Source organism: Phoenix dactylifera, chromosome 10 (assembly GCF_051530095.1).
Source record: "Phoenix dactylifera cultivar Ajwa chromosome 10, Ajwa_hap1_PhDact_Kaust_v1.1, whole genome shotgun sequence".
Taxonomy (NCBI): domain Eukaryota; kingdom Viridiplantae; phylum Streptophyta; class Magnoliopsida; order Arecales; family Arecaceae; genus Phoenix; species Phoenix dactylifera.
The window spans coordinates 29,666,689-29,688,359 of NC_143199.1; the positions used below are offsets into that span (position 1 = coordinate 29,666,689).

The following is a 21,671-nucleotide window of genomic DNA, read 5'->3' on the forward strand; positions in this document are numbered from 1 at the left end:
TGATGATATGACATTCGATGAATGGACACTTTCGAAGTGCCATGTTATGGAGAAAAAAAGAAGAAGAATAAATAGTTTGGCATATGGATAATGATAGTGGGAAATAGGGAGTGCCATGTATGACCAAAAAAATAAATAAATCAGTCACTATACCACATCATCATACGTATGATAATATTGGTGTTGGCATGAAAAGGACATCAAGTGTGCAGGTACAACTTTTTAGTGCCATAAATTGGTCGAAATCAGCCGCAAGGGCTATATTAAATTATATATAAAAATCAAAAAAAATCTAATTAGAGGTTTTTGAATTATAAAAATTGTTCAAAAAAATTTGTAAACTTTGGATAATCAAAAGCATAATTTACTCTAGACTTTTACAAAACTGCCTCGATAATATTACGTAAAAAAGATATAAAAATATAAACATCGCTAGATCAGGGCAATAATCCCAGCCATCCATCAAACCCTTTCCTTAAAATAAACCCAGGTGAGATCACTTTTCCAGTTTTCCCTATTCTTTCTTGGGCAAGGGTTCTCGTCTCCTCCCTTTTCTCGTCTGAAAAAAAACCCGCCCTCTGGGTGTCGCTCGCAGTTCTTTCTCGCCGACCACTCCAATCGTAGAGTCGTCATGGGAGACAGCCAATATTCGTTCTCGTTAACTACCTTCAGGTATTCACCGATCCTTCCACCCCGATCGATACATTCTCCCCAACCCTCAAATCCTTCGATCCTAACTCCGTTTCTTTATTCAGCCCTTCGGGGAAGCTGGTCCAGATCGAGCACGCCCTGATGGCCGTTGGATCCGGCCAAACTTCTCTCGGAATCAAAGGTAGTCTCTCCCTCTTTAGACGTTCCCCACCCTTCTTGTTTTCTATCACACCTGTCGGCGTATATCGGTTCTTGCTCCGCTAATCTTCTCCAAGTAATGATTTTTATGGACTTTTTTTTGATATAGAAATACCTATTTCGGAATGTTTTTTCCCCTTTCTGTTTTCTAGTTTAGTCTCCAAGCATCGTGTCACAGTGAATATGAGTCGTTTTTTGCTGGACGTCTAGGGTTGATATGCCTACCGTTGGTAAGTTTTGCACTCAAGCAGATTGTTGAGAAGCACAAGAAACCACTTTTAGCCTTAATTTGGGTTATATGTAGGGTGCCAGCTCCTGAACTGAGGTCCTTTCTGAATTTTAGCCGTAATAGAAATATTTTCTTCAGAATGCTAACCTGAATTTCGCACTCTAATTGTAAGAATTTACCAGGTGCAGTGCTTGACATGCTTGTAGAATCATGTCAGGAGTAATATATCATCTTAATCAAGAGTTGTTGAAAATATGACATGCTCAAGTATTTCATTATTTGACTAGGGTTTATCTTATTCTTGTTTATTATATTGTTATTATAGATTATAGTCAAGGGTCTGGGCCTCTTTTTTTCTTCCCCCAGACAACATCTGAGTTAGTTCAAAAGTTAAGACTGAAGGGTCATGTTACTTCTCGTTGATTGTTTTCTGAACACAGACAAGTCATGCCATTGACATTAATTATTCCTCTTGTTGGCTCTTTTATAATGGGATTGATGTGTTTCATTTAACTTTAGATGCTAGATTGATTGAGATGGTGTTGTGATGGAACCCTAGCGACTGGCCAGACTTAGTGGAACATCATTTATGTGATTCCTCATATAATGTTTCTTCACTAGTCTGTTATCTTTGATTTTCTTATCTGTCATATCTAATATTATAACATTTTTAATGGTGATGACTGCAGCTGCTAATGGTGTTGTTATTGCAACTGAGAAGAAATTGCCTTCCATCTTAGTGGATGAGACATCTGTAAGCACACATCACTTGCTTCCACCTCTGGAAATACCTGTGCTTGTCTGCGTGTAATATTGTAGCAAAGCAGAAGCTCATTTGATATTTCCCCTGGTCCAAACTTTTTTCGCTATTTTCTAAATGAGATATTTTTACCCTTTCTTTATTGTGAAGACGGAAACATTGCTTAACTCTTTTTATGCATCCTTTTGGTTTGTAATCTCTGATGCTCGCTTGCTCTCTAAAGGAAGTAAAAAACTAAACAAATTGAAAATGTATCTATTTTGTTTGATTCTGCACATTCGTGTACTTGATTCATGATTTTTTAATTTTAGAACTCAACGTGAAGATGTAGTTATGATCATTTTCTGTTTGCATATTTCACTGCCTGCAAATTTAACAAGGTATACCTTTTATATGTGCCTCTGCTTATCGCATTGTTAGGAAGGCATATTAATGCTTCATGAAGAGTCATAGACCAGATAGTTCTTTGATCTTAATAGTTTCAGGAGGCACTAACTTTTTATGGTAAGAAATTTACCTTCTTTTATGTTTTTCATTCCGGGGAAGAAACTGAAATTCATTCAATAAATGCTACGCATTACCAATATGCTTCAACTGATATATGTGTGTTCGGTTTTGTGGATCAAGTTGAGATCCACTGATGTTTTAGATTGTTCCATGACTGGCTCTTAACATACGATTATGTCCCTTACTGCTTTCATAGTTTGAGGTTTTAAGTTCCTATAACCGGGGAACCATCTTCTGTCTTATGCATGCCTTACTAATGAGCCTCGAGGCATTTGCATAGGCTAGCCTCAAGATGTGCATGACTCTCCTTAGACCACCCCTTGAGGATCTGTGTTACCAAGATGTGCTGAGTCCATGCTCCCTCTTGTATGCCACCTTGTTTTCCTAGGGCGCCCTTATTTTTCTTTTTGTAACGCCCTCATCAATTCCGACTAGTCAGTGAAGATATTGCTTGCATTGCTCTACTTGGGTCAATCTTAAGAGTTGTTTGGGCAATTTCAAAGTTTATGGACCATAAGTAGTCTGAGAATGTTCAGTTTCCCATTGAAATGGGTAGTTGGCCCTCTAGGATTGTAACATTTGATTTTGGAGGCATGGAAGTCATATAACATATGCTTCTACACATATCCAAGACGTACATGATCTGGATACTTCTACCACATTCAACTTTACTAAAATTTTCTTTTCTAAATGATAATGACAGGACCTAGTAATATAAATACCAACATTTTTTTAAGTGTGTCATCTAATGCTCGAAGAATTAATATGGGTGGTATAGTTATATGGGGTCTGCTGTATTCTGCACACTTATTTCAAAGTTGAATATTTTGTTGACTAATGAAGGGATATGCTTGGAAGCTTTTTCTTTTGTTGAAATAGGTCTCTCCCTCAATGTCTTCTTACATTGGTATCCGTTAATCAGCTGTTGACTACAATATCTGGCACTTTTCCTTGCCTTTATTTTTCTACTGATCACATTTCCTTAGAGAGTTACATTTAACCTTCAGCTTTATCAATAAGTTCTAGGCACCTATCCAATCTTAAGTCTCCTTATGTTTCCCTTCTCTTTTGGAACGTGGAAACTTAATTTTAAACCTGTTACTTGTTTAACTATAGGTGCAAAAGATCCAGCTAATGACAACAAACATTGGAGTTGTTTACAGGTGCTATATGCCACTTACCATATTCATTGCTTTATTTATTTAAGTTGCTTATATTTTGTTTATGATATTAAATATTTTATGACCTCCAAAATAGTTCTGAACTTTGATTTTATGCATGAGATTATCTTGGGATGATTTATATGATAATATATGGACTCCTTTAGCATGATTTTTGAGATGTTGGAAAATAGTCGTGGTGATAATTGTAGTGGTTTGTTTACTTTATAAGGTTTTTCACATATTCAGTCTCATGCTTGTTTATTTTGTTGTACACTGTGGAATTGTGTTGAGTGAATGTTTCCTGATAATTAGTTTTGATATAAATAATAGAAGCTGTTGAATTGATAAATGTTTACAAGAAAAGTGCATGCCAGAAACTTCGGAAGTGGTCCAGCCTGCTAAATTGCACATCACTGACATGACAGAAGCCTAGTGCAGTGAATGCTGCACCAAAGTTTGAACTTTAAAGTACCAGTTTCGGAACTAATTTCGGTACGCAACTGGTACAGTGTTGATACAGTCTGGGTCTTGGTATCAACACTCTGTATAGGGGTTATTATCAAGTATTGATTCTCTGCCAATATGAGCCGGTATGCCCAGTATGGACCAACATGGTCCGATACTACAAAATATACTTTGCACTAATTCATTGGTATGATACCATGACGAAACTTGCATGAATTGGTAAATTTGATACCTACAAAATGCTACATTTCTTTTGACACTTGAAATGGGGTAGGGGCTTAGCCATGTTAGAGCCACAGGACTGTGGCACACCCAACTCCGAAGTTTTCCTTAATATCTATCTACCTTGAATCACCTAGTCTTCTATTCAATTTAACGTACCCCCCCTCAAAAGTTTCAATTCTCTTCAAAATTACAGGACTTGGATCACACAAACATTAAAAGAAAGGTAAAACCTCTATACTTTTATGATAGGATTCCAATTCTGTTGGGATTCTTCTTTTTATTCATATAAAAACTACCAAATAGAGATCATTCTGTCATATAAAAACTTCCAAATAGGCTTCCAAGAAAAAAATCCACCAAGCAGAACCACAAAGAGACCATTGATCAGATTCATCCTGAAACCTTCCAGCATCAGCACCCTATCCCCTACTTCTCATGCCTCACAACCTAGTATTGATCTTGCATATTTCTCTCTTATTTCGCTTTACCTTGATTTCCCTCTGTCCAGATGATACTTCCTGATCACCCATGGTGGATTACCTATCTTTCTTATGGATCACCTCTGTCTCTTCTGGAAAAGATGACTTAGAGCTACCCCAAGGTGTTCTTGATAAAGGCAGGTTCTTCTTCACCATTTTTTTTTTGAAAAAAGATTATGAGTATAGCTTGCATATATACATGTGGAATAACACTTTTTTGCTGGCAGTTGATTAGTATTATCCATGGATATTTTGTTATCACACTCTCTTTTTTTCCTATCTACAATTCAATTTAATATGATGTCGTAGAACAAAAGAGCATTTTGAAAGAAAAAAATGTTTAGGAATAAAAGAAAAATAATAAAGTGCAAGATTAAAACTTTCAATCAATAACAATGTTAAAGTTTTTTTCCTTAGTGCGTGTATATGAGGTGAACTAGAATATGATCAATCTGATTTCAACTCAAATCCGGCTAGTCCTGATCAGACGGGGTTCGACATTGATGATTTGAGCCGTTGATGTGGTCTACTACCTATAAACTGTTTATACACAAAAATCATGTGATTTAGAGGCCCCTAGCCTTTGCATTAAGTGGTCAAAAATGGACAATTTAAATAATATGAAGCAATACATATTTTTTACTACTCTATGCATAAGCAAAGGGTTTCTAGATCACATGATTTTTAGTGTATAAACTGTTTAGAATAGTCGATCGCATCAAACGATGTGGATCATTGATATTAGACCCTGTTGTCCGATCAAAACTGACCGGACTTGACCTCAAATCTGGTCGACCGGATTCTAGCCCATCTCTCTCTATGCAAGTTTATATATATGCATATCTATGTATGTATACTAAGAAAAGCTTTAGCATTCAAACATTTACATGTAAATTATATGCATGTTATATGTGTATAGCACTTTTACATTTTCTTAAATAGAGCTTGGCTCAGGATCGAAACCGAGCTCCACCCCTAAAATGGAGTATTCATTGACCACCTTCATAATATGCTATTGCTGAGTATTTGTCACCTTTCTTTGTAGAACTACCTTCTCTACTAGTTGCTATTGTTAATTTTGTTTGTATGTTTACGTGCAGTGGAATGGGCCCAGATTCCCGTGTTCTGGTGAGAAAAAGCAGAAAACAAGCACAACAGTATTATCGACTATATAAGGTATGGTTCAACCGGAAAGCCTTCCATTTACATAGCACCAGTACCTACCTGTTTATTTTACCACCCCAAAAAGCATATTAGATATGGTCTTCCGAGAACACATTCCTTATTTCAATTTACACTTTGGAACTAATGGATTGAAGGGCAATCATTTAAGTGTAGACTTCTGCCTCATTTTGCTTGCCCTTGAATAAAAAAAATACAGTTTTTTAATAGACACATGACAATGAGGACCTGATAGTACTAAGTTTCTTTGCTTTATTGTCCTTTCTGGATGTTTTTGTCTACAAGAATGACAGTGAATCTGCATTTGTCTAAGTTTATATTTTTATATCATGCTTTATGATAGTCACTGTAAATTCATGATTGCAGGAGCCAATACCAGTTACGCAACTTGTTAGGGAAAATGCGGCTGTAATGCAGGAGTTCACTCAATCTGGGTATGTTACTTTCTGAGTTGCTTTGCCAATGGAGGTGAATTAGAATTTCATTAGCAAGTGGAAAAGCCTAGCTGTTTGTCAAGGATGGAATGTTGGGACCTAATTTTTTTACATACATATATAAGAACCAGTGGCTCCTCCTCCGTTGAAAATGACCTATGAAGTTAACTGTTATCCCAATATTTCAAATTTTAATGCGGCACCAGAGCTGCATATTGGCCTATCCTTTATCACCTCAATTTTTAGGTCGGGTTTTGTACGTCTCTGTTCTTCATGGTAAATTCTTACTTTTTGGTCATATACCTCTACCAAAAACACTACAAGATTCACTGTATGTGGTATTGTTTTTCTTTCATTTGATTTGCCAATCTTCATGTATTTTTCTGTTAACTCACTGGTCTTCTATATCAAACCTTCTACCAGGTCAATTAAACCAGTTGGCTTATTCTTCAAAAATACATGAAAGAACAAGTTGAACTTTGGTTATTCTTCTGCTTTTAGATGTAGTTTCCTCGTTCCATCTTGATTAGACTCCTTCCAAGGCTTTGGTAACCTTCTGGTGCCTAAGCTTATTTAAGCGTAGCTTTTTTATTCATACTTGAGGACTGTTATCAGGTTGAGGCCAGTCATGAATGCCCTCAAACTTGGATAAACGACAGAGTAATTTGTATGGAAAATATTGCATGTACGTAACAAAAGCAAACTTCCCTGGCCCAAGTTTCAAGTGGGCGTGAGAGTCTTATGCTCCAACTTTAGGTGCACAATCAGATATTCCAGCCTCAAACTGCACTTGTCTGGTTCGTATAGAGAAGGCATTATAATAATAAATTCATGCTTTCCTTTTCTTCCTTTCCTTAACCCCTGCAGTGGTGTAAGGCCATTTGGAGTTTCTTTGCTGGTTGCTGGATATGACGACAATGGTCCCCAGCTCTATCAGGTATTTTGGCATCTTACCTTATTCTCTTTACTGGTTTAACCATCAGTAATTTCTAATAATTTCTAATAATTTCTAATAAGGTAATTTCTAATAATTTCTGTCGGGCACATTGCCTATAGTTAGGATCCATCAATATAATTTGTTTTTGTATATAATATTATCCATGTACATCTTAAATTGAGTATCTCCTACGACTTGATTTTAATCTGTACCTTGTTCCATTTTAATAGGTATGTGCGGGTCATCTGGCTTCTTATGGCTACTGTGATTAGCATGACCTTTAATTGATGATTTCTCACACCACTTGATCTTAATTTTGTCTCACCTTCTTATAGCTACTGTGATTAAGATGATGTGACAACTTAAATCTTATACATCTTTTTATTTCTTTGAACCTTGTTTTCTAGGTTGACCCATCAGGTTCATACTTCTCTTGGAAAGCATCTGCAATGGGGAAAAATGTTTCCAATGCAAAGACATTTCTCGAGAAGAGGTACCCAATGCTGGCTGATGTCATCCATAATTTAGTTCATGTTGTCTGCTTCATGTTGAATCATGAACAAAACCTTCCAATCCCCCTTAGAACTATCAGACGACCTCCTTCTCCACTTAGAAAACTTTAATTCATCTCAGAAATTCTTTGTTCGCTGTCATGCTTTCTCCTTGCTTGAGGCACATTGGTAACCTCCACTACAAGCATCACCATCTATGACTGTTTTACAACTTGGGGCATTTCTTCCGATTGTAGGTATACTGATGATATGGAGCTTGAAGATGCTGTGCATACTGCCATTTTGACTCTTAAAGAAGGGTATTTTCATATGTTTCATTTGAACTTTTGTCTTAAATACTTGGATCTTCAGTGATATTAATTTGATGGGATGTGTTCCAAAATGTATAGGTTTGAAGGTCAAATTTCTGGCAAGAACATTGAAATTGGAATTATTGGAGCTGACCGTAAGTTCAGGTTTGTTCAATTTCTCTTCACTAATGGCTCCTCAAGTTTTTCAGTGTTTTTAAGTGGTTTTATCAGTCTATTGTGTCCAGTGAGTAGAATTGCACTGTTTCCATGTTTAACTAAATGGAAAGGGTTAACCATGTCTGTTCCATCTGTTGACATAGATGCACAGATTAGGCAACATTAACCTAATTAATATTAGGTGGAGTTAGAAAAAAAGGTTGGCAGTGTAATTCTATTAGAAATGTCTCCACATCCTTGTTTTACCGCAGGAACTTACCAGTAAGAATATCCTGTTATGAATAAGAATTGCTGAATATTGTAGCGGCTGGGCATCTGAAGCTCCTCAAGCTTTTGCCAGAGCTATGTTTGGATGCTCAGAGAGCAAGGAAGAAGTTATAGATGGGCTCGAATGTGTCTAAATCGGCTGATTCTGGTTCTATCAGTTGGCAACCAAACATAGCTTAAATGGATTTAGTAATAGTACAAGTAGCTGGACAGTAGTGTTATGTATAACCAATGATCAAAAAAGTTGTCATTGATGTATGGGAAGATGGTAATGATCCGGATTACGGGGTGGTCACAGTGTGCTGCATGCAAGAGGAATGAAAGGGTGGTGGTATTTCTATGTTCTTATAATTAATATCATACTCATTATATTTCTTTTTATGTTGCAGGATACTTACTCCAGCTGAGATTGATGATTACCTGGCAGAAGTCGAGTAATTTTGTCAAATCCTGCTTCTAACAAGGGATATTGAATTGTTTTAATGTATATCATATTTGATGTTAAAATTTTTGTCTCTCGATTTCAGCTCTTTTGCTCCAAATTTGTCTATGGTGTAATGTCTTCTTTACTTGACACTTATTAATTGAAGTTTTAACCTGCAGCATGACTTGCCTAAAATACCCACTGAAATGCTTACCATGCTGGAAGCATGGTCAAAGGATAAATTGAATATTCATTGATCTGATATCTAGTATAAACTGATTATAAGTGAGCAAATAGGAATCATAGATATGTATTTTGATTAACATAAAATTCAAGTCTCGCCTTCAAAAACAAAATTAAATCCAATTCTGAAACCCAACAAATTTGGATGCTTCCAGGCTCAATATTTCTATACATGAACTAATTCCTTTCCGGATTTAGCCATAGTTGCAACCGTTAATTTTCCTCTGGCTGTTTTGTTATTCTATTAAATGGAAATTAGAGGAAATAAAAAAAAAGTGACCAGCTCTTTGGAGTCTCTCCCCAGCCCTACTTTTACATGAGACAGCAGGCAATGCTGCACCGTAGGAGGTGGATAGGGTCAGCGAAAGAAGTGGCGATGGGCAGAATAAACGGTTTTCAATTCAAGGTTCCCACTCCTCAAAATGGGTATTAAACAAAGGACATAGTGGGTTAGGTAAAACCTTTTTTGAGAGGAAAAAAAAAACATAAATCATAATGTTAAGCAAATTTTGTATATCTAACCATATCTAAATTTCTATGCCGTATGGAGCCACCATTGCAGTATATCAGCGAGCCTAACAAATAGGGCATATCAGTTGAAGTAGATTCTTCTTTTTTTTGTCAATAAAAACTTCTTTCCAAACTATACAAGCTTTTTTTTTATCACGCATCACAACATATCATTAATTACCTATAAATGCAATGCTTTACCCATACATGCATGCTCTAGGATGAGATCATGATAACATATAAGAATACTTTAGCAAAGTAGCTTAAGTGAGTAACTACACCACGGAGTTCAACAAAGTAGCTTGCGCGTGTACCGGCACCACCGGTCAAATGGCCTCGAGAGGTTGGGCCAATCGGAGTCGGAGGCGGAGAAATCCTCGAGCCAGTTGCGAAGGATGATCTCCTGGTCCTCCCATGGCAGGCCGATGACGAGGTCTTCGATTACCCTTTCCATCTCCCACTTTTCCATCCCTGTAAGCACCGGGCTCGTTACCCCGTGGCTCGCATGGCAGAGCAGTGGCATCCACAACGCCAATATCCCGAATCTGACCTCCCTCGCTGTCTCCCACTCCCCACGTGCCAGCTCCCGTAGCAATACGACTGCAAACACACAGAGATCAAATTAGAGATTCTTCTATATAACCCTTCATGAATCTGAACATTACTTTGCTTTCACAAATTTAATTATGAGAAAGATTAAAACCATGTGAAGGAACATTCCTTCTAAAAAGCTATGCCTCAATTACATAGTTAAATTGTTTTGTTAATGTTTATGTCCTCGCATGATAGCTCAATGCATCCAACTTCCACCAATAGAAGCATCTGCATCATCGATTTCACTTGTTAATTTTTATGTCCTCACATGTATACTCTTCTACATATTTAAATTTGTGTGAATATTTTTTTTAAAAATTAATATTTATTTCTGTACCTTCATAAAATACTATTTTGCACAGATACTTCTAATATAGTGGTTCTTCTAACACCGTTAATAAAAATTATATTTATTTTAATTAAAAATAAAATAAAAATTTTAAATTATTTTTTTATCTTCCATCACAATCACCTTATAAATATTTTCTTTTGCACATCTGCCTATTAAAAATATTTTAGTCATTTTAATTGGAACCGTTAATTTTTTAACAGAATTAGATAGCTTTGGTACATACGCAAAAATAAAGATAAAAAAAGATAGAATAATAAAATAAGCATTTTATGAGGGTATACATGAAAATATCAATTTTGGAAGGGTATTTATGCAAAGAAAAATATTTTTATGATACAAATCATCCTTTCCCTTGTTGATCATTAGTAAAGAGCCCAACTGAGTAAAATATAAGAAGAGAAGTTGCTTCAATGAAATTCTCTAAAGGCAATCCATACAAAAAAACATAAAAAAAGAATTACTGGCATGCTCAACATAATTATTAGAACTATCCAATACCTAATGATTGTCATTGATGTACTTAATCAAAGATGAACAAGATGGCTTTTTTACTACAATAATAATTTAAATTAAAAGAAAAAAGTTCATGCAAATTAATAATCTTCTTAATATTTTATTTAAGAAGTTTAAGATATCATCCCTTCATGAGTCACGATCTATGAGTTTATCTCTCGTTAGCAAGTGAGGGGCTTATCTTGAATATCCAAGTTTCTAGAGGGTTAATAGATGATGGATCGGACGGTCAGGAATATCTCACCAGTGATCTTGACTATCGGACCCTGAACCCTGGGATGAGCGGTCAAAGAGAGCGACGCCAGCCCGGACGCGAAGGCCCAGCGCACGATCGCCTCTCCGACGGCCGAGCTAGCTCTCAGCTTGTTCGTGATCCACAGCATCTCGTGCGCCAGCTTCTCCGCCTCCACCCACTCGTTCGTGCTCGGCGCCACCAGCAGGTGGGGCTTGTACGGCCGGAGAGCGCCGACGGCGGCGGACGGGAGGAGGCCGCCGAGGCAGAGGCGGAGGCCGTCGTACAAGGTGGCGAGGAGGGGGCCGAGCGGGAGGAGGCTGAGGACGCGCGACGGCCAGGTGCCGGTGATGGAGGAGGATCGTTGGAGGGCGCGACGGAGGAGCTCGCTGGTGCGGGAGAAGGCGGAGGCGAGGACGGCCCGGTTGACCTCCAGGAGTTCCGAGTGCCCCAGCTGGACGTTCTCGTTCAGCACTCTGTCCGCCGCAGCCAGCACGAACTCGTAGTTTCTTGACGTGAAGGGGAGGTCATTCAGGATCAGCAAGATCTGGCAACAAAATAAGAGAAAGATTTCGGTATCCGGCATACAAAGGTGGTTGTTCATGAACTACTTAGTTTAATTGCATCTAGAGCTTGCCAAGGAGCTCCTCCACCATATGTAGTTGGAACATAGAAGGAGCTTGAAATTAACGTGAGTTTCGAGTATTTGATTGCATGCACTCATATGGTCGAGCTGTTGCTCAACTCTCGAGTTGATGCTGAAATAGTGAAAGAAATCAAAAAAAGAAAGAGGATAGAAACATATATCACATCTAATATATTCATTTTTTTTGCTAAGACATCTAATATATTGCATGCAAACAGGCTATACTTACATGCGATAGGGCTCTCCCTATAGCTGTAGAGTTGGCGCCGAGTACACTCCCACTTCCTCCATGCAAAACAATGGCCGTAGAGGAGGAGGACGGCTTCTTGTGAATCAATCCTTCAACACCAAAATCCAGCAGGGAAAGAACAGCAGGTGAAGGAGGGAAGATATCGGTTATGATCCGAAGCACCCAGACGTTAGCCCATATAGTTAGCATCACCAGGTAACGCACGGTGTTCATGGGCCGCCACCTCTCCCCTTCTCCGGTGGCCACCGCCGCCGAGGCAGCAGCCACGAGCATCCTCGATGCCTTGGTCGCAGTGGAAACGAATATGGAGTTCATGATGCCGCTGACACCCGAAGGCCTCACTAGGAGGCCTTTGTCGACGGCCGTGGCCAGATTAGAAGAAGCCATCACCAAGGCCATCTATCTCTTTCTCTAAATGGTAGGTATTCTAGCTAGCTAGGAGAAGAACAGGAGAGGGAGCTTCCTCTTTTATGAATTCTTTTTCTCTCGGGATACCGACTAGAATTTTGGATGGATTTAGAGCTCAGGGCCTACGTCACTTGTTTTCGGTGGTAGACTTACTTGAGGCTTATAACGCTAGTAAGTGGGGAATGAAAGACACCTACAAAATTTGCTGTCGAGCTCCTTTTTGTTCATATCCACCTCAGTCGGTGCGGCGAGGGATTTCTCTGACCAACCATTTAGTCTTGATAGTTTTCAGTAGAATTCTTGGTAGTTACGTGCATATCAAATGGCAAGGGAGTATCCGGTGGAATTTGGATTAGGAGTAAAACAACAGAAGCAAGTGTTTTAACTCCTAATAAGGAATCAGATCTGAAATGGTGAATTAGTTTTGCATAATTCATGACGATGTCGGTCTACGAAATACCTTAACTGTGAAGGAATACAAGGATATATAAGACAAATTAATGACGCAATTTATATCGGTTATTGGATTGAAATTTTATTTTCACCGAAGGAATAAAGTTGGTGGAAGAACTTTCCGGCTGCTCTGCATGATTTAAGCTGAATCAATGCTATGGGCCGGTTTTGTTGCTGTGGAGTTGGCTAAGATCGAGTACTTCTTGCATCTCAAAAAATTTAAAAAGAAAGATAGTGCCAGATTATAAGATAATTGTTCGACAAACTTGGGATTTAAGCAAAGGTGAAATATAATCCATAAAGTCTTTGGTGCATTACGCTCCTTCTTGCAATGTATATGAGGTTTTTACCAAGTACGCTGCAAACCTGATCCTTGCAAATTTTCTTTGTTATTGGTAAGAACTGATTTAGAGTTGTAATTATAAAAAATGATTCATTGAATATGACAAATTTCACCTAATATTGATATATTCATATGGACACAGATATTGCACACTAGGATTTTTCAGCTAACATTTGCCAATAAAAACATGCATGTAATATATATTGTATCCATGCATCATTAAAATTCTTATCAATTGAGTTTCAAGTCCATAAATTTTTTTCTTTTCTTTTCTTTTTTCTATGCATCATTAAAATTCTTATCTATGCACCATGCTTTGCTTGCTAGCCACGCCACGACATATCAATCAGGGACCATACCTTGTCATACCTATCAACGCCATACCATTCACCGGAACGATCTATGCTGTGTGCATCAAGCAAGCTCTAGTTGCACGCTATCTGTCTAAGACTCATCTCCTTTCATGATGAAAACGGGCCATATCTCCGCTACCTGGGCACCTCTATGGGGACTATTAATAGCCCCATCGGATAATACCTGAAGGACTTTTGGACCAACTAAGATCCACTTTAACTTTATCATTGGAGGGCCTTCACCGGAACTCCGGCTTTGTGCAGGTCCGCCGATGCATAGAAAATGGCGTCCTTTTTCCATCCCATCTGGTAGCTCTCCCGACTCTTCCGGCGTGGTCACTCTCGGGTCGAATTTGAACCACGACAGTACCAAAGTCCATGGGTTAGATATCGTAACCAGATCCAAAGTCCATGTCCATCGGATACGATAAAGATCGGCTTTGGGTTGGATCCAACAAAGGTCCAGACTAACGAGGATGAGACCGCACGTTAAAAACCGATGGCGGTAAGAGACGGCGCCGACGGTTTCCCCCATCGCTCTGGTTTCGGGAATCATGTGGCAGGTTCCCCCAACGCCGAAGCAGCTGGCGGCGGCGGCCTGCTGCTTCGCGACGGGCGTCGCGCTGATCGCCGTCGGGATCCATCTCTCCTACGCCAACGTCGCCCCCCAGCAAGCCCGCGCCCAGGCCCGCCGCGAGCTCGTCCGCGAATACCTCCGCAAGAAGTTCGACCAATAGCCATCCTCCGAATCCCCTCTTCGTTGCTCATATTTTTCGTCTCCAGTACAATCTCCTTCCACTTTCGTCTTTTAATTTCACTATCCTGTAAATTATATTGGGGTCCATTCTGTTCATTTGTTGGTTTTCTATTGTCTATTCTGTACATTGCACCCTAATCTTATAGCCTTATAGTGAATAATGTTAGAGAGAGAATGCTGAGTAAAAAACTTTGGGTATGGAATCAGAATTATAAACAAGATTCAGTTGATTATGTGTTCAGAATAGGAAATGCACTTTTGTTATTTTAGATATAGTGAGATGTGGCAAAAAGGGGAAAAACCATAAAAATTAGAAGCAAGGAAATAAAATTCATTCAGAATTTTGAAAGATGAAACAGTACTGGAGTGTATGGGGGAGAGGAGTCCAAGAAGATATCTTGATATTTGGAGGAGTAATCGAGGGCTTGACATGATCAGTGAGGAAATTCTAAGGCCAAAATGCCCCCGGTGATTCTGCTTTGAGGGACCTCTTGATTGTGGAGGACTTGACGTGATATGATCCTCGATGGCTGTTCTGTTTCTAGTGCCGTTTCTGGAATTATTCTCTCCTCCTCTATGGTTACCTGGTTCATAATCTTGATTATACCTGAAACTAACATAGATTTGGTCGCTTGTCTTATTGGTCTTATATTCGACCTATTTGATCATTTTATTTTACCGGTCAAAAGTTTTAGTGCTGCCTAAGTTTTTTTTTTTTTTTTTGTTGATTTTATAGTTTAAGAAAGCCATTTGAATTCAGTTTTGTTCACTTCACTTTCAGTTTTATAGTCATGCTGCAAGAAGATTGTAGTTGCAAACATGTAAAAAACCCAGCAAGCAATTACACATGTATTCAGCTATTTTATTAAGAGTAACTTGGTTCCAATCTGTATCTATTCATTGATGTCAATCTCCTCGTGTTCTGCATGTACTGAAGTATATTGTATTCATGACAATGATGTCAGGTTTGCGCAGAAAGCTTCTTAATGGATTTCCTTTTCTGGTTGTATTTCTTCAATCAGCAAACAAGTTCTATTGGGGAGAAAGCCATCCATTATATGGTTTGAGGTGCGCTAAATGGGACCTCACCCTTCTGTTGCATATTCTGATGGAACGCCATTGGTTTACCATCACTCTCTCTTAGCTGTGCGACATTTTTTTGTGTCTAGTTCCCTCTAAATTTCCCATGATTTGGCTATGGGGACTTAAAATCTATAGATCCAGTGGCTGCTGCTTACCTCATTCTTGTACCACCTGGTGACCTCAGTTGATGGGAAAAAAGACAAAGAAAATCTGCAATGTTTCTCAAAGAGTAACTACCTAGAATATGATGTAATGATGCCTCTTTTCGTTCTGCATATCTGCTTATGTGCAGGCTAAAAGATTTTTCTTAGGTTTGTCTTTTTCCATTTTAAGGGTTTTGTGTTTGTATGAGTGATTGTGAGGGAGCATACAAGTGCCACCTGTTGAAATGCTCTTACATGTGATATCTTTGGTTGCTAACACTATCTAACTTGTTATTGTCTATTGGTTGGTGGATCTGATATCTGGACATCTTTCAGGCTTGGAAGATTGTGGATGAGTCCTGCATTTACAATTATATAAAATCATCCTGAGGATTGATTCGCATCCTGTGGTCGGAGGTGTTGGACAAGTCCCCACATTTGAGAATTGTATAAATCATCCTTATAGGGTTGTCAGGTTGACAAGGAATCATAAAAACCTGCTGATTAGTCAACTGGATCTTCTTAGCTTAAAGTTCTGCTCCATATCTAGCCTCATATTGATATGAAAAGACTTGAACATCCTTAACTGTTAATACTAAACTATATTCTACAAACCTCAGTCACTTTTCAAAGCTTAAGGGATTTGTGCTGGATGCTTGGCATCTAAATACCAACAGGATATCCTGCCATTTGTTCATGGATATCTTACACGATGTCTTACATTATTAGGCTTGCTTCTACCTCAAACAAGTAGTCTATGCACATGGCCACTTTTTATTGTTAAGGTCGTTTTCTGTTCCTTAGTTTTCTCTAGGTTGTTCTCATCTTTTGTGCTATGTCATGTACTCTGCATTATTGTGACTTCTATCCTGTCTAACTCTAGCAATTTTTTCGTTTTTCAGGATGACAGTAATCAAGGCTGGGCCCTGTGATACAATGAACTGGATATTGAAGAATACTGATAGCCTTTACTCAAGGTGCCACACCATCTTTGGTTGTGTACTAATATGGGGTATGGCTGAAGCAGTCAATCAGAAAGTGTTTTCATTTGTTGCACAATCCATCCTCGCATGACTTTATGATTAGCTTAAGGTTTTTTTTGTTCTTTTTACCTTTTGAAATGCATGTATCAGTTTCTCCATTTTGGTAATCTTGCATGTGAATTCTTTTCTGGGCAAGCCTTGAAGCTCTGCAAACCCGAAGAAATGGGATCTATCTTATTTGGCATTCGGCACCCACAAAAAATGCCCAGTGGAATCCCATGCATTGGGACATATGTTGACACTGGTTCAGGAAACTGGTGAATCAGGTGATGATACTTGCTCAACCGGCTCAGAGCTGGCCATCAATCTGATGGAAAAGGACTATTGGGGTGTGGGGCCTGCAAAGTTACTTAAAACCTATGAAACTTGTCTAAGAAAAGTACAAGACCGGGATGTCTAGTGTTCTTTGTTAGCTTGTTGATCAACTGGTTTTATCTATGAATCTATATATTGTGGATTGTTGCCTGATACGTTTCTTGTATTCCAAAGGAAGTTGCATACATTAAGATGTCATCCCTGTGAGGCATGAAGAGATCAGACAACGATCTAAGTTGTTGGGGGGAAAAAAATAAAATAGTGGCGATTGCAATTGTCTGCAGAAGATGGGTGCTTGCAAATAGTGCTGGCCAAGTGATCTGTGGTCTTGTATAATTTGGAAGGCTGCTGTATGTTGTGAAATTTTGTTCGGTGGTATTTATTGGAAGATTTATTGACTACCAGTGGGTGTTCAACTTGGCTTCCAGCCCTAGATTTAGGTCGTTCAGAGAAATATTAACTGTTATTATTGGTTCCTCGGCTCAGACCATGGAACAGCTGCACATTTTGTCAGTCCATTAATTCTGCTCTTGTTTAAGTAGGTTCAACTCCATGAACAGAAAAATTTATGTGCTGGGATGTGGCTTTATTTGCTACTTCAGAAAAACCAATATATAGGTTCTTTATTTCCCTCTTCTCCCAGTGAGCCTATTGACTATACTTTTCCTGAGAGTGTATGGTGCACTATGTCCAAATATTGATAAGCACATCGTTTACTTCATCTCCAATCAGAAAGCAGGATTATAGCTGTGAGATGTGGCTCTTATAGTTTACTAATTATGTGCCACCCCTAGGCATTTGTTCCGGGCTGCTTGCCTCCTTTGCTCAGCTAGTGAACCGTCACGAATCAACACGTACAAACATATCTGTATTAATTTTTTTCTCCTCATGCTATATTTTTTTGTGTTTATGTGTGCGGGTTTGTGGTTGAACTAGTATATTATTTTTTATAAATTTTTTACATATATATCCTTGAAAATATATAAAATTATATAATATTTTCGTCAAATTATAATTTTTACGTATACCTTCATAAAATATTTATTTTACATATATACTTTTTATTTGTATATATATATATATATATTTAATATACACATTCATACCATTTAATACTGTTAAAAAATAAATAATTTAAATTTTAAATAATTAGAATATTCTTACAGATAAACATACAAAAAAAATTATAAGAATGTATATGCAAATAGTAAATTTATAAGAGTATTCATATGCTTATGCATATTTAGGAGGATATATATTTAAAAAAATAATATTTTAGATAAAACAGTAAAAAAATTAATATTATTATATCACATAATTATATATTAATATTAATTTTTATAAAATAAATTATATTATTTTCATTAAATTTTTATTGTCATCGTAGAATTTAGGCCGAAATGGGAATACGGCTCAAGCGATCTTGAGATGGCTGTACATTGTGCCCTTAAAAAATATATATATACTAGTGCACCAGGTGGCTGTACATCAAGCCAGTCACCTCATCAGTTCCGAAACCCAAACTTATAATCACTTGCTATATTATTCCGAACTGTACGTGTAACTCTCAAGGACTTCTGGGGCACAGACTACATGGACTCGAGAAGCATGGGTTTCTCTCTTTGAGATGATAACCACTACCTCTTCCTGCAGAATCGCGGACCCATGAAGAAGAGAGAGGGAAAAAGAAATGGCTGGCGTCGGCTTCCTGGCGAGAAGGATGGAGCTCCTCCACCACCCCAACCTTTCTTACTCCCTCACCGCCTTCCTCTCCATGTCAGAGCTCAAGCGCACCCACGCCCACATCATCACCTCCGGCCTCTCCTCCGACCCCTTCACCCTCGCGCGCCTCCTCGCCGCCGCCGCTATCGCGCCCTCCGGCGACCTACGCTACGCCAAGCTCCTTTTCGACGCCGTCGCCCACCCCACCCTCTTCATGTACAACACCATGATCCGCGCCTTCTCGCAGAGCCCAGAACCCATCGATTCAATCAACTACTACCTCCGAATGCTCCGTTCCGGAATCTCGCCGGATAGACTCACCTTCCCTTTCCTTCTCAAATCTTGCGCCGCCCTCGGCCTCGCCGGCCTCGGCCGAGGCGTCCACTGCCACGCTATCGAGCTCGGGTTGGACTCTGACGTGTTTATCCTCAACAACGCCATCACCATGTACTCGGGTTGGGGCGACACGAACTCTGCTCACCAGCTGTTCGACGACAATTTTAACATAGCTGATGTCGTCTCTTGGACCGCATTGATCACTGGGTACTCGAACCGCGGGGAACTGGATCGTGCCCGGTGGTTCTTTGATCGGATGCCGAGCAGGAATTTGATCTCTTGGAATGCAATGATCGCAGGCTATGCGCGAAGCGGCAGGGCTGAGGAATCGTGGCATCTGTTCGGTGAAATGCCCGAAAGAAATGTGGAGTCATGGAGCTCGATGATTTCAGGGTTTGCACAAAGCGGGCTTTGCAGAGAGGCGTTGGCCGTGTTCGACGAGATGGTTCAGAGAGAGGTGACGCCGAACGAACCAACTTTGGTCAGTGTGGTGTCATCTTGCGCGCAGCTGCGAGACTTGGAGCACGGCCGGTGGGTGCATGATTACATCAACCAGCATGAGGTTGAGTCGAGTGCGATCCTGGGAACGGCTCTGGTGGACATGTACGGCAAGTGTGGGAGCATAGGCGAGGCGGTCGAGGTCTTTAAGAAGATGCCTGCGAAGAACGTGTATTCATGGAACTCGATGGTGACCGGCTTGGCCATGAATGGATCCGGGCGGCAAGCATTGGCGCTCTTCTGGAAGATGAAGCTGATGGGCATCGAGCCGAATGCCATAACCTTCGTTGGATTGCTGAGTGCATGCAGCCACTCAGGACTGGTCGATGAGGGGCAACGGTTCTTCGATACGATGACGAGAGTGTATGGGATTAGGCCGCTGCAGGAGCACTATGGTTGCATGGTTGATTTGCTGGGCCGTGCCGGGCTGCTGAAGGAAGCATTGGATTTTGCGGACAGGATGCCGGTGGAGCCCCATGCAGGGCTGTGGGGAGCGCTTGCTGGTGCTTGTAGGATCCATGGAGATGTCGAGCTGGGGGAGGAAGTAGGGAAGCGTTTGATTGAGTTGGAGCCGCATCATGGTGGAAGGTATGTTCTGTTGGCCAATATATATGCAGCTGCAAAAAGGTGGAATGACATGGTCATGGTAAGGAAATTGTTGAAGGAGAGGGGGGCGAGAAAAGTCCCAGGGAACAGCATGGTGGAAGCACTCCCTGCAGCATCTATGTGATGATGTTCTTATCGTGATCGACAACTACAGGTTGGCAAATTGAATGTTGATGGTGTTATCCTCGTAAAGGAGGGATTTTTAGGGAATTGTAAGTCCAAATCAGAAGGGAGAGCTTTTTTTTTTCCCCCAAAACGGATGTATTATATAATATGGATACAGATACAGTCAAAAGATAATAGGTTCCGAAGTACATCGGATAGCTTCCTCTTTTTCATTCAAAAAGTATCTTCGGAGTGGTTGGCCACAAATGAGGGAGAGTTCTTTGCTGGCATGTCTAAAAGATTGGGGATGGTGGGATTTGCTAAACAAATTGAATCTCTGGCTGTTAGAGGGGGGTCTCCAATTTGCACAGGATTTGGGAATTTCTGATATTATGATAGAAGGGGACTTTTGGAAAATTTTGATTGCAAAATTGCAGACGTCGGAGCTGATTTTCCTTGAACGGAAGCAACCATATAAGATAGTCGAAGAAGATTTAGAGATTATGGCATTTCTCATATAAAGCGAGGAGGGAATAAGGTTTGTTGCTCATCTTTTGGTCAAAAAATGCTTGATTAATTAGTTGAAAAATTGTTTGGCGAGAGGAAGGACTTTCTTTTATGATAAATCTGTAGTCAAAATATACTGTAACGAGTGCTATGAATTAATAAATATAAACCTGTTGAAGCCGGTGCGCTACGATGCTGGCAAGATATAATCCTGACATAATAGGAAATTTTTTTTATGGAAAGTACACTGACTATTAAAGACTCACAGTAGTGAAGCCGTAAGCAGCCGCCATCCAAGGGTGTTTCGTAGAGAGGATAGTTCTGAAGGGATATTTACTGTATTGTAGAAGCAGTGTATTTGAAGTCTTTTGTTGGCATTTGGTTGAAGGGGTAAGTGCATGAAATAAATAAGTGTAGTCAGGCCGTAAGCAGCCGCCATCCAAGGGTGTTTGGTAGAGAGGATAAGTTCTGAAGGGATATTTATTGTATTGTAGAAGCAGTGTATTAGAAGTCTTTTCTTGGCATTTGGTTGAAGGGGTAAGTGCATGAAATAAACAAGTGTAGTCAGGCCTTTGCAGTAATTTGAATATTATCACAATAGTAATATTGCCCTCTTACTTCTTGGTGTGTTTAAAGACTGAATGAAGGCAACATAATAAATGAAAGGAACAAAGTTTCCCCTATTGTGCCTAATAACTCATATTGTGTCAAATTAGTGGATTAGGCTACTAACTCGGTAGTTTGGTGGTAAAGGAGCTT

General features: G+C 39.4%; 2 protein-coding genes, 1 long non-coding RNA gene and 1 pseudogene across 4 annotated transcripts; 3 read left to right on the plus strand and 1 right to left on the minus strand.

Moving 5' to 3' along the window:
• Positions 1–498: 498 nt before the first annotated feature.
• Positions 499–9,078, plus strand: LOC103722419 (proteasome subunit alpha type-2-A-like). The gene is made up of 11 exons (XM_008812977.6): positions 499–672; positions 756–832; positions 1,768–1,832; positions 3,462–3,508; positions 5,778–5,853; positions 6,226–6,293; positions 7,161–7,230; positions 7,638–7,723; positions 7,979–8,041; positions 8,132–8,197; positions 8,866–9,078. The coding sequence occupies exons 1-11, from the start codon at positions 632–634 to the stop codon at positions 8,912–8,914; spliced, it is 708 nt and encodes a 235-aa protein (XP_008811199.3). The 5' UTR covers positions 499–631; the 3' UTR covers positions 8,915–9,078.
• Positions 9,079–9,749: 671 nt separating this feature from the next.
• LOC103724075 (BTB/POZ domain protein) lies at positions 9,750–12,768 on the minus strand. The gene is made up of 3 exons (XM_008815233.5): positions 12,220–12,768; positions 11,357–11,891; positions 9,750–10,253 (listed from the first exon to the last, which is right to left on the minus strand). The coding sequence occupies exons 1-3, from the start codon at positions 12,637–12,639 to the stop codon at positions 9,943–9,945; spliced, it is 1,266 nt and encodes a 421-aa protein (XP_008813455.4). The 5' UTR covers positions 12,640–12,768; the 3' UTR covers positions 9,750–9,942.
• Positions 12,769–14,533: 1,765 nt separating this feature from the next.
• Positions 14,534–16,066, plus strand: LOC103722404 (uncharacterized). The gene is made up of 3 exons (XR_015969483.2): positions 14,534–14,579; positions 15,520–15,622; positions 15,724–16,066. It is a non-coding gene; the product is annotated as an uncharacterized LOC103722404 (long non-coding RNA).
• A 2,425-nt stretch (positions 16,067–18,491) lies between these two features.
• On the plus strand, positions 18,492–21,125 carry LOC103722399 (pentatricopeptide repeat-containing protein At5g66520 pseudogene; annotated as a pseudogene). The gene has a single exon (XR_015969481.2). The product of XR_015969481.2 is annotated as a pentatricopeptide repeat-containing protein At5g66520 pseudogene (transcript).
• The last annotated feature ends 546 nt before the right edge of the window (positions 21,126–21,671 follow it).

What these genes read in the sequence shown, in the direction of transcription:
- LOC103722419 (XM_008812977.6), top strand. Translation starts at nt 632, where the DNA reads ATGGGAGACAGCCAATATTCGTTCTCGTTAACTACCTTCAG. An exon ending in TCTTAGTGGATGAGACATCT is followed by an intron (nt 1,833 to 3,461) that starts GTAAGCACACAT and finishes GTTTAACTATAG; the next exon opens with GTGCAAAAGATCCAGCTAAT. An exon ending in AACATTGGAGTTGTTTACAG is followed by an intron (nt 3,509 to 5,777) that starts GTGCTATATGCC and finishes GTTTACGTGCAG; the next exon opens with TGGAATGGGCCCAGATTCCC.
- LOC103724075 (XM_008815233.5), bottom strand. Translation starts at nt 12,639, where the DNA reads ATGGCCTTGGTGATGGCTTCTTCTAATCTGGCCACGGCCGTCGACAAA. An exon ending in TAGGGAGAGCCCTATCGCAT is followed by an intron (nt 11,892 to 12,219) that starts GTAAGTATAGCC and finishes TTTTGTTGCCAG; the next exon opens with ATCTTGCTGATCCTGAATGA. An exon ending in TCCGATAGTCAAGATCACTG is followed by an intron (nt 10,254 to 11,356) that starts GTGAGATATTCC and finishes GTGTGTTTGCAG; the next exon opens with TCGTATTGCTACGGGAGCTG.